The sequence below is a fragment of the Lipotes vexillifer genome, unplaced genomic scaffold (assembly GCF_000442215.2).
Source record: "Lipotes vexillifer unplaced genomic scaffold, Lipotes_vexillifer_v1.1 scaffold382, whole genome shotgun sequence".
Lineage (NCBI taxonomy): Eukaryota > Metazoa > Chordata > Mammalia > Artiodactyla > Lipotidae > Lipotes > Lipotes vexillifer.
Genome location: NW_006780611.1, coordinates 7,775,218 through 7,786,946, shown reverse-complemented (window position 1 = coordinate 7,786,946; position 11,729 = coordinate 7,775,218). Strand labels below are relative to the sequence as shown.

At 58.6% G+C, this 11,729-nt stretch overlaps 1 protein-coding gene across 1 annotated transcript in view; it reads left to right on the top strand.

The window, feature by feature from the left end:
• ZC3H7B (zinc finger CCCH-type containing 7B) overlaps positions 1-2,708 on the top strand; it is a 56,944-nt gene extending 54,236 nt beyond the window's left edge. The window contains exons 18-23 of the mRNA XM_007453976.1: positions 857-990; positions 1,100-1,205; positions 1,344-1,452; positions 1,683-1,816; positions 1,938-2,101; positions 2,462-2,708. Of these exons, the coding sequence (XP_007454038.1) occupies positions 857-990; positions 1,100-1,205; positions 1,344-1,452; positions 1,683-1,816; positions 1,938-2,101; positions 2,462-2,708 (894 nt within the window). The remainder of the gene's footprint in view (positions 1-856; positions 991-1,099; positions 1,206-1,343; positions 1,453-1,682; positions 1,817-1,937; positions 2,102-2,461) is intronic.
• Positions 2,709-11,729: the final 9,021 nt, after the last annotated feature.

Below are 11,729 nucleotides of genomic sequence, written 5' to 3'. Positions count from 1 at the left end.
AAGAGCGGAGGGGTGACTCCACATCTGAGGCTCCAGGGAGGATGGGAAGGCTCTAGCTAGCAGGAGGGACAGCAGGGTGGCCAGCACAGCTAGGCGAGGGGGTTGCAGGTGGCAGGAGACAAGGCTGGGTGGGCACTTTTTCTGCCTCTCACCGCCCCCCACCCTTTCCCAGGCAGGGGTGCAGAAGAGCAGGCCCTCCTGCCTGGAAAGGAAGGGCTGAGGCAGAGGACAGGGAGTGAACATGGTGGGGTCTTCGAGAGTCCAGGGCTGCCCAGAAGTCTGTCCCACCACCTGAGGCAGCCTCCTCCATCCCCACCCTCTGCAGGTGCATCCCACCTTCTAGGCCCTGCTGTCCACCAGGCCTGGCCCTCATAACTAGATGAGTCAGTCAACATGAGGTAATTCAGGTACTATGGGGGCCCATAGGATGGGCAGCTGCCACCTAGGAGAGCTTCAGGGAACGCTTCCTGAAGGAGGTAGTGCCTGAGCTGGGCTTTGGAAGTTTTCAGAACAAGCCTGATGAAGAATGGAGGAGGGCATTCCAGGCAGAGGGAACAGCATGTGCAAAAGCAGGGAGATGTGAGGTCGAACGCTGTGCCCAGGGACACGCCAGCAGCTCCAGCAAGCAGGCCCGTGGGGAATAGCCAGTTAAGGCAGAGAGCACTCCATCAGGAGTCCAAGGCCTGGCTCCCACCCTGAGAGGCCATGGGCCTGGAGTTAGGGGGTCACTTCCCACCACCAAGTGGTAATGGACCAGCCCACCAGGCATCCCTGATGCTCCCGGAGGCCACCTGTATATCAGACCCCGGGGCCTCAGCCTGGTGCCTGAGGCTTCATCAGCCCTTCTCCTCTGCAGGGTGCCCCGCGGACCCATGGGCCTAGCACCTTTGACCTGCAGATGAAGTTTGTGTGTGGCCAGTGCTGGAGGAACGGGCAGGTGGTGGAGCCTGACAAGGACCTCAAGTACTGCAGCGCCAAGGCCCGGCACTGGTGAGCCGGGTGCCGGGCGGGGGCACGGGCAGGGTGGGGACCACCTAAGCACTGCAGGCGAGGAAGCCAGGCTCTCCGTGGAGGTCACACAGCCCGCTCTATCCTGCAGCTGGACCAAGGAGCGGCGGGTCCTCCTGGTGATGTCCAAGGCCAAGAGGAAGTGGGTGTCGGTGAGGCCACTGCCGTCCATTCGCAACTTCCCACAGCAATACGATGTGAGCGCCAGGGTGGGGTGCAGGGTGGCAGCGGGGCCTCGGATATGGGGCCGTGGGGCCCCAGGAGGGCTTGCCCGCTGGCGGGGAGTGACACAGTCCGGCGGGACTCAGCAGGGTCTCCCCACGCCTGCCCTGCAGCTCTGCATCCATGCGCAGAACGGCCGCAAGTGCCAGTACGTGGGGAACTGCTCCTTCGCGCACAGCCCGGAGGAGAGGGACATGTGGACGTTCATGAAGGAGAACAAGAGTGAGTGGGCAGGCGGGGCTGACCCGGACCCCGCCCTCGTCGGCGGGCGCCAGCGCACCTGCTGAGCCTCGCTTGGCCGCCCGGGCCCCACTCCGGCTGCACCGGGCTGAGCCCTCTCTGGGCCTCCAGTTGACCGGGCAGCCCAGCAGCAGGGCTCCCATGGGGGTCGTGGGACAGGGCAGAGGGAGAATCCGCTCTCACCGGGCCCTGCACCCCCTGTTGCCCACCAGTCCTGGACATGCAGCAGACCTATGACGTGTGGCTGAAGAAGCACAACCCAGGGAAGCCGGGGGAAGGGACGCCCGTCAGTTCCCGGGAGGGCGACAAGCAGATCCAGATGCCCACGGACTACGCCGACATCATGGTAGCAGCCCACCCCCTGCGGGCCCTGGTCCGAGCCTGACCTGGAGGGGCTCAGCCTCCCTGGGGGAAGCGGTCCCGGCACAGGCGGGAGGAGCGGGCGCCCACGGTGGCTCTGTCCCCAGATGGGTTACCACTGCTGGCTCTGCGGCAAGAACAGCAACGGCAAGAAGCAGTGGCAGCAGCACATCCAGTCCGAGAAGCACAAGGAGAAGGTCTTCACGTCTGACAGCGACACTAGCGGCTGGGCCCACCGCTTCCCCATGGGCGAGTTCCGGCTCTGCGAAAGGTGCCCCCGGCAGGGCAGGGCCGGGCGGGCTGTGGGGCGGTCTGAAAAGGCAGAGGCCATGGCCAGCTCTGGCTCCATTTGGCCTGGAGGTGGCATAAGGCGGGGTGGAGATGTCCGGAAAGACAGCTGCTCCTGGGTGTGAGGACCCAGGAGTGGGGCGGAGTGGCGTTGGAGGTGGGGACCCGTCCTCTGCAGCCGGGCATCAGATCCTCGGGAAGGCCAGGCCACGCCCGCTTTCCCCAGGGCTGATGCTGCACGGGGAGAGGCTTGTCGGGGGAGGCGGAGTGGCCGGCCCCAGGTCCGGCAGCCCGTGGAGGAAAGGGCACAGGGCTCGGGCAGTGAGCCTCCTGCCGCCCACAGGCTCCAGAAGGGCAAGGCCTGCCCGGACGGGGACAAGTGCCGCTGCGCTCACGGGCAGGAGGAGCTCAACGAGTGGCTGGACCGGCGCGAGGTGCTGAAGCAGAAGCTGGCCAAGGCCCGCAAGGACATGCTTCTGTGCCCACGGGATGACGACTTCGGCAAATACAACTTCCTGCTGCAGGAGGACGGGAATGCCACTGATGCTGCCCCAGAAGCCCCTGCTGCTGCCACCGTCACTGGGGAGTAGGCCAGCTCCTGGCCGTGGGTGAAGTCCTAGGATCGGGGGCAGGGGTGGGCACGGAGCGCCTGATAGGAGGGCCGGGGCAGGCCAGGGCTGGGGCTGGGGCCCCCGGCCATCCTCTCTGCCCCCACTGCCCCAGTGCATACCCAGGTGCACGAGCTGCAGCCCCACTCGGTCCCAGGGTCCTCATCCTGCCGAAGCCCTGGGCAGGTCCTCCCCACCCCCACCCCGGCTCTCCTGGTTGCGGAGGGAGGGGCCTGGTTGACCCCTCCAGCTTCAGCCTACAGCTTTAACTTCCGTCTACTCCTAAAGGGGGCCCAGCGCTCAGGGCTGGGGAGCGTGGGGTCCCCACTTGAATCTGCAGCAGAAGGGTCCTTCCCCCTGCCCCACCCTCACCCCTCCCCACCTCCGCTGGGGGCAGATCAGGATAGAACAGAGGGCAGGAGGCCCCACCCAGCTTTAACATGCAGCCCCAGGTTGGACTGGGGATACTGTACAAGTCACTTACCCTCTGGGGCCTCAGTTTCCCCTCTGGTTGGAAGAGTGGGAGGGGCTGGGCTACATGATCTCTGGAGCCTGACCAAGGAGCGTAGCTCTCTGGTGAGGCCACCAGCCCAGCCCCTCTCCTTTGTGGGCCACTGAATGTAGATTGTAGGTCGTCAGAGGCTTCAGAGATGACCCAGCCCAGACCCCCATTTTGCAGATAGAAAAACAGGCCTAGAAGGAAGGAGTTCTCTACCCAGCATCTCTAGCCCACAGCACGGTAGAGCTGGAATGCAAACTGCGGTCACAAGACTCAGGGCCAGTTATCAGCTGGAGCCTCCAGGCTCTTGGCAGGGATGTGACGGTCTCTGAATCATCTGGGATCCCGGCAGCACCGCCCAGGGGTTGGTCCTGTCAGCGCCCTGTAGAGGGACAGTCCCCTCTGAGGATGATCCTAAGGAGTATAGCAGCAAAGGTCACTTCCCCATGGCTGCTCCCGGAGAGGTGGTACCTGGCAGGGCACCCGTGGGCTCAGGTTCTGCACGAGGTACTGGGGGGATTGGGAGGGTGGGCGGTCAGGGGACATGGAGAGAAGGGAAACTTGACCGTGGGCACCATGGGCTACTCCAGGATTGGACACAGCCCCTCTTTCTTGGGGACTCAGAAGAGTCCTTTCCCTTTCTCCCCTAGACCCAGACATACCATTAGGACCATCCATCCCAGCCCCTCCCTGGTCCCGACCCTGCCAGCTGCCTGGGACCCCAGTTGACCCCCAACCCCTGCCCCCCCAAGCCCTCTCCCATCCCTCTCGTCTGACGTGTCTGCGTGCACCCCCTCCTCTCCATCCCACCCCTTGTGGGCAGACCCAGCCTCCCCTGGTTCCCTAGACATTCCAGAACGCCCCACACCATTGGCACAAGGGGTGGGGCCCCCCGGAAGGAGCTGGGGACCGAGGCTGGAGTTGGTGGGAGGGTGAGACAGAGAGAATGGAATACCCTTTATTTCTCCTCAAACAAGCATTTCGAGTGTGCGTTGAGATGATGGCGGGCACCCTGGGCCGCAGAGAACCCTGTTCTTCTCGCTGCCACTGCCCAACCTTTTCCTGATAATTGTGGCATGCATCCTTTCCTCTCCCTGCCCCTTCCCCCAGCAGGCCAGCACTGCGGAGTTTGGGTGCTGGTGGTGTGGCTGGAGGGGAGGAGAGACCCAAGGTGGGGCCTGTGGCCGTGAATGTTGATGACACTTGTTTTCCCTGACCCGTGCTGTTGCAGTCCGTCGTCACCAGCCTTGTTTTTAGTGTGTATATATGTCGCCCCCGTGATGCATATATACACAGGTATTAAATATATCGCTCTATATAATATTACATATGTGTGTGGTATCCAAGGAATCACTTCTAATGAGGGCTAAAGATAAAGAATTTGGCCGGAAAATGCAGCCATCCTGGCATAATGAGGAGGGACTTTCAGGGTCATCATGCCATTTGCAAGGACTGAGGGACTGGAGCGAGGGGTCAGAGGTGATAGGGGCAGCGGGGGCAGAAGCGGCCCCTGCCTGGGCCCAGCTCCGCCTGATGGCGTCCAGACCACCCCAGCCTAGTGGGGAGAGAGCACGAGTGCTCGGGGAAGGAAAAGGATTGGTGTTTGTCTCCCACCCGAAAGAATAGGATTAGAATCCAGATTTTTCCTTCTCCATCCTGTTATCCCTGCAGGGGCCTTGGGATGTGGTGCTCCCTGGCTTGGCCAGAGCTGGATCCCCCGCAGGCTTGGAAGAAAGCGAGGGGCAGGCGGGGAGTAGGAAGTAGAGGTGTGGCACAGTACACTTCGAATGATCAGTGTGATTATTTCACTTGTGACTCGGAGAGGCTCAGAGAGTTGGATCGGGTCTGTGCCCCCCGCCGGCAGGCAGGGACAAGACATCACGGCAAATATGGTGAGGGGGGACAGGCACCCTTGACGTGAGTGTCCCTTTGGGATGGGGCAAAGAGGGATGCTGCGTTTCTCAGCTGGGCAGTGATAACTTTAATGGTCCTTTAAAAATGTGTATTAAAAAATTTAAGAATACCACACTTTAATATTAAATATTCATAAGGTCTAGTATCTTGATAATAATGTAGATGTTTTAATAACAATTTTTGTCCTTCTTAAAATAAAATGAAAGAAACTTCCTTCTTTTAGCCTTTGTTCTAGAAAATAAACGTGTGCACTTTGACCTCTGTCCCTGAGGTGTTGCTCCTGTTCCTTGCTTCCTGGCACTTGTGCCCGGGGACCTGGGCCTCTCTTTAATCATGGGGCAGAGCTGGCACAGGGCATGCCCCAAGGCAGACATTCCGAGGGGTGAGGGGCAGAAGGTCTGTGTCCTTGTGTAAACAGGGCAGCCCAGCTGACCCCGGCTCACGCAGTGCCTCACTGGCAGGGACAAATTGTGCTCTGCACAGGTGGCCCCGGTGGTCAGGGGGCTCATGGCCTTCCATGTGGGGCTTTCCACCTGTACCCACACTTCCCTGCTTTTACTGTGTGCACTGTCCTGGGTTCCAGAGGGCTGTCTCTGTGCCCTTTCTGGGTATGGCTTTTCCAGAAAGGTAGGGGGCTATGACATGCTTTGGAATGTGATCCCAACTGCAACCTGGACTCCTCTGGGCCTGAGGGAGATCCAAGTCACATGGGCCCAGCTTCCTCCTCCTTAAAAGAGAGCATATTAGATCAGGGATTTTCAATCAGGGACACTTGTATCTGCTAGAGACACTTTTTTCTTTTGGCCGCATGGCATGCGGGATCTTAGTTCCCCAACCAGGGATCAAACCCGCACCCCCTGCTGTGGAAGCCCAGAGTCTTCACCACTGGACCACCAGGGAAGTCCCTGGAGGCACCTTTTCAAATCTCTTGGATTGTGTGCGGTGACAGTGATGGAGGGGGTCCTGATGGGAGGGGCTGCGCACGTTTAAGAGTAAGCTCTTGCCAGACTACTTCATACTACAGTATGCAGTGACCCCAGGAACAGAGGTCCAAGGCCTGTGAATTCTCTCAGGACAGGGAATCATTTGGGCCGGCTATGCGGTAGGGGCTCCAATACTTGATAAATGACCAGATGAGTAACAGGAGCAGCCGACTTGATTGAGCACCTTCTGCACGCCAGGCATGATGGATGCAGCAAGTCTGTCTCCATAGCAACCTGTACACTTGGTGTCCACATCTTGGCCCACAGAGGTTCAGTGAAGATTCCAAGGACCCTCAGAAAGGAGACAAAAAAAGATCCAGAACACTGGGAACTGGGTGATCGGCAAGGTCCCTTCAGCGCTGACGTTCCAGGGTTCTTCGCAACCCTGGCTGCACCGTGAAAAACCAGAGGGGCATGGCAAGGCCTAGCTCCCAGAAGAAAATGCAGACCCATCCTCAGGCTGAAGAGATTGTAAACCTGCATCAGGACCTCCCTTAAACTTAGAAAATCAAAGAAAAAGATAAGCAGGGCTTCCCTGGTGGTGCAGTGGTTGGGAGTCCGCCTGCCGATGCAGGGGACGCGGGTTCGTGCCCTGGTCCGGGGGGATCCCACGTGCCGCGGAGCGGCTGGGCCCGTGAGCCACGGCCGCTGAGCCTGCGAGGCTGGAGCCTGTGCTCCGCAACGGGAGAGGACACAACAGTGAGAGGCCCGCGTATCGCCAAAAAAAAAAAAAACAGATAAGCAGCACTTCAGTGAACCTAGTGGACTAAATTCTTAAACTCTCATAAATTCCCCTAAATTCTTTTCTAGTTCTCTTTTAGCTCAGGTTGGTAAGCACTAACTGAGCACTTGCCCATATCAGATCCTAGGGATACACGATTACAGACAAAACGTGGCCTTCCTTGAATCCAGTCTGCCAGGGGAGATAGCTCTGCATGGAAGAGTGTAGGATGATGTGACAGGCACAGTGGTGGGAGATGCCAGGTGCCATGGAAGGCAACTCATCCAAGCTGGGGAGCTGGGGAGGGCTTCCTGGAGGAGGTGAACCTGGATTTGAGCCTTAAGAAGATTGTTGGATCATTGTAAGCCATGTGTACTTACTGTTCGGCACCTTTTCTTTTCTCTCAAGTGTATTTCACACGTGCATCTCCACGCCCCGATGTATCCTAGATATTTACGGTCAATGGCTTCATTCATCAAGGTGCCAGGTTGGCTTGAGCAGCCCGCAGTTAATGAATGTGGGCCCATTTCTGGTCTTTGGTCCTGTGATTAGGGGCTGCCATGAGCACCACCACCCCCGTGGCGCCGCAGCTCCTCCTCTCTGCCTCTGAGGAAGCTGCTTCTGACAGGTGGGATGACAGGCAGAGGTGGAGATGGGGGCAGCTCTGCATCTCTCTAGAGAAAGCCCCAGGGGCCTCTGCTGGAAACTGCATCTGCATATAGCCCCCACCAGGGGAGCCACCTACAGCAGACATTAGACCTCTGAGGCAGGAAACCCAAGGAGTACAGGCAATCCCAACATGCCTGCCATGCAGGCCCCTCCGGATGTCTCCAGGCTTGTTTGTGGCCGCCCCTCTCCCTATCTCTGCCCTCCCCAGCCACTTGACCCAGCGTCCTGCTGATGTGGCCCCTGTGTGAACCATAGGTGATGCTGCCAGCTGGACACCCTGGCTGCAGAGTGTGGGGTGCCACGTGGACTGACTTTCAGTGGCATGAAAATTCCCTAAGGCAAGGGACTTGCCTGGCCAGGTCTGTTATTTAGCTTTGAATTCCTTACAAGGTCTAGGCTGGTGCCAGGTATGCAGTGAGCAATTAGTCACAGTCTTAGAACCTTCGTACATTCATATGTCGGAAGGGGTCTGACAGGAACAAATCTCCGAGAATGAAATGTCATGCAGCAGGTGGGTGTATTTGAGACACATTGGGAACCTCCTGTTGCCTCTGAAATCATACTCTGTGGGCGCCTGCCCACTCCACCTTTGGGGTAAGCCAGTCTCGAACACAAAAGTGTTTTGGGGCCAAGGAATGGTTAATGCACTGGCCTAGCCTCAGCCCCAGCCTGTGAGCCACAGGTCAACTTAAGACAGCCTGCGCGCCAGGTCCTCCGCACCTTTGCTGTCCCCCACTGCCAGGGCCCCCGGTTTCACAGAGGCAAAGGGCACTGGAAGGATAAATAAGAAATTAAATCTGTTATGAGGAAGGGGAACGAGGAGGAGGGGCACGGATAGAAATGACATTTCTGAAGTATACCTTTATCAGGGACTTCCCTGGTAGCACAGTGGTTAGGAATCCACCTGCCAATGCAGGGGACAGGGGTTCAAGCCCTGGTCTGGGAAGATCCCACATGCCGTGGAGCAACTAAGCCCGTGCAACGCAACTACTGAGCCTGCGCACTACAGCCCGCGAGCCACAGCTACCGAGCCCTTATGCCGCAACTACTGAAGCCCGCGCCTAGAGCCCGTACTCCGTAACGAGAAGTCACTGCAATGAGAAGCCCATGCACCGTAACGAAGAGCAGACCCCGCTCACCGCAACTAGAGAAAGCCTCAGCAACAGAAGAAAAAAAAAAACAACGCAGCCAAAAATAAAAAGTATACCTTTATCAAAAGTTTTGAGCTTTGAGCCATGTACTGTTTTTTGTATTCAAAACTTGAAATTAATTTTTAATTAATTTGGGGAAAGAACATGGTTTGGGGAGGACTATTAGGGTGACAAAGAGGGTAATTGGAGGATAAGCTGGGGCTGTTGGGAAGAGGAGAGGCTAGAGGGCGTCCTAAAGTGTTTGCCGTTTGTGCAAAATGGAATTTTAGAAAGCGGGGAAAGACAACATAGAAATCAGCTATGGTGCAGGAACCAAATGCTTACTGCATCCAACCTGGAGCGTCAGAGACAGAACCAGAGCTGAAAGGAACCTTGGAGGTCGCAACATTCAGTGGTTTTGGAACTGAGACCCAGCAGCTTGCTCTCGATGCCACATCACTGCGTGGAGAGGTGGAGCCAATGCCCCCTCCCCTACCCCACCCCCAGCCCCAGCCGGCCAAGGCAGGTGTTGGTCTTTATGGAGGGCGACACACAGAACTTTGGCTTCAACCACGCATTCAAGTAAGTGGCCTGGGGACCTCCGAGGCCAGTGTCCTGGTGAGAGGGCCAGGGAGGGGACTACAGCAAACAGCCAATTGCCGCCAAGTTCCCCAGGCTGGGATACAGGCTGGGAAGCAGGACATCGTCCAGGACGAGCCCGAGCCCGGTTGACAGAGCTGCCCCCCTTCAGTGGTGCCTGCTCTGCCTGCCCTCCAGCACCTGTCCGCTAGGCACCTGCCTCTTCTCCCCGTCCCCGAAGACCAAAGGAACCCCAGGCTGCAGGTTTGTCACTACCCTTAGAAGAGCAGGCTTCAAGCTCTGCAGATAGTGTAAAGCCCCAATTATGCATGCCACATGCACACCGTATGCCTGGGAGGGCACGTGTGCATGCATAGCATATGGACCAGCATCAAAACATGCCAACAACCCCTCGAGACTCACAAGCCCACAGGTAGGTGCGTGACGCCCACTCATGTGCCTGTGCGTGCCAACACAGTACATCCTTGTGCTGAGCTGCCTGCTGCCGGGGTCTCAGGGCCCAGCCCGGGCTGGTTTCCTCGGCAGGCCCTGCTCTCCGCGGGGCCCAGCCTCCAGGGCTGCCCTGCCCAGTGGGCCGGAGTGCGTAGTGCATGCTCACTGCTCTCACCTGGCAGGCCCGGTCCTGGCTCCCAGCCTGGGGGAGAACTTCCCTTTGCAAAGTTAGATAACACCGGGCTCTCTGTCAGAGGATTGGTGCTGTGTCTCCACGTGCTGAGGCTGGCGCAGGGCCAGGTCCGCCCTGCCAGGAAGCAGGAAGGGAAGGCCTGGCTGCAGCTGGAGCTGGCAGGTGGCCGAGCCGGGGGTGGACGGGCGGGCCGGGGCCCGTGCTGCCCATTGGCTGCCTCGGGCTCCCGCCCCGCCTGCCTCCAGAGCCTGTGGCTCCCGGGCCAGCTCCTGCCTCTCCAGCTGCTTCTAAACTCCCCCAGCAAGCAAGAGCAGACCCCGCTCACCGCAACTAGAGAAAGCCTCAGCAACAGAAGAAAAAAAAAAACAACGCAGCCAAAAATAAAAAGTATACCTTTATCAAAAGTTTTGAGCTTTGAGCCATGTACTGTTTTTTGTATTCAAAACTTGAAATTAATTTTTAATTAATTTGGGGAAAGAACATGGTTTGGGGAGGACTATTAGGGTGACAAAGAGGGTAATTGGAGGATAAGCTGGGGCTGTTGGGAAGAGGAGAGGCTAGAGGGCGTCCTAAAGTGTTTGCCGTTTGTGCAAAATGGAATTTTAGAAAGCGGGGAAAGACAACATAGAAATCAGCTATGGTGCAGGAACCAAATGCTTACTGCATCCAACCTGGAGCGTCAGAGACAGAACCAGAGCTGAAAGGAACCTTGGAGGTCGCAACATTCAGTGGTTTTGGAACTGAGACCCAGCAGCTTGCTCTCGATGCCACATCACTGCGTGGAGAGGTGGAGCCAATGCCCCCTCCCCTACCCCACCCCCAGCCCCAGCCGGCCAAGGCAGGTGTTGGTCTTTATGGAGGGCGACACACAGAACTTTGGCTTCAACCACGCATTCAAGTAAGTGGCCTGGGGACCTCCGAGGCCAGTGTCCTGGTGAGAGGGCCAGGGAGGGGACTACAGCAAACAGCCAATTGCCGCCAAGTTCCCCAGGCTGGGATACAGGCTGGGAAGCAGGACATCGTCCAGGACGAGCCCGAGCCCGGTTGACAGAGCTGCCCCCCTTCAGTGGTGCCTGCTCTGCCTGCCCTCCAGCACCTGTCCGCTAGGCACCTGCCTCTTCTCCCCGTCCCCGAAGACCAAAGGAACCCCAGGCTGCAGGTTTGTCACTACCCTTAGAAGAGCAGGCTTCAAGCTCTGCAGATAGTGTAAAGCCCCAATTATGCATGCCACATGCACACCGTATGCCTGGGAGGGCACGTGTGCATGCATAGCATATGGACCAGCATCAAAACATGCCAACAACCCCTCGAGACTCACAAGCCCACAGGTAGGTGCGTGACGCCCACTCATGTGCCTGTGCGTGCCAACACAGTACATCCTTGTGCTGAGCTGCCTGCTGCCGGGGTCTCAGGGCCCAGCCCGGGCTGGTTTCCTCGGCAGGCCCTGCTCTCCGCGGGGCCCAGCCTCCAGGGCTGCCCTGCCCAGTGGGCCGGAGTGCGTAGTGCATGCTCACTGCTCTCACCTGGCAGGCCCGGTCCTGGCTCCCAGCCTGGGGGAGAACTTCCCTTTGCAAAGTTAGATAACACCGGGCTCTCTGTCAGAGGATTGGTGCTGTGTCTCCACGTGCTGAGGCTGGCGCAGGGCCAGGTCCGCCCTGCCAGGAAGCAGGAAGGGAAGGCCTGGCTGCAGCTGGAGCTGGCAGGTGGCCGAGCCGGGGGTGGACGGGCGGGCCGGGGCCCGTGCTGCCCATTGGCTGCCTCGGGCTCCCGCCCCGCCTGCCTCCAGAGCCTGTGGCTCCCGGGCCAGCTCCTGCCTCTCCAGCTGCTTCTAAACTCCCCCAGCAAGCACCCCCTGCCGGGCC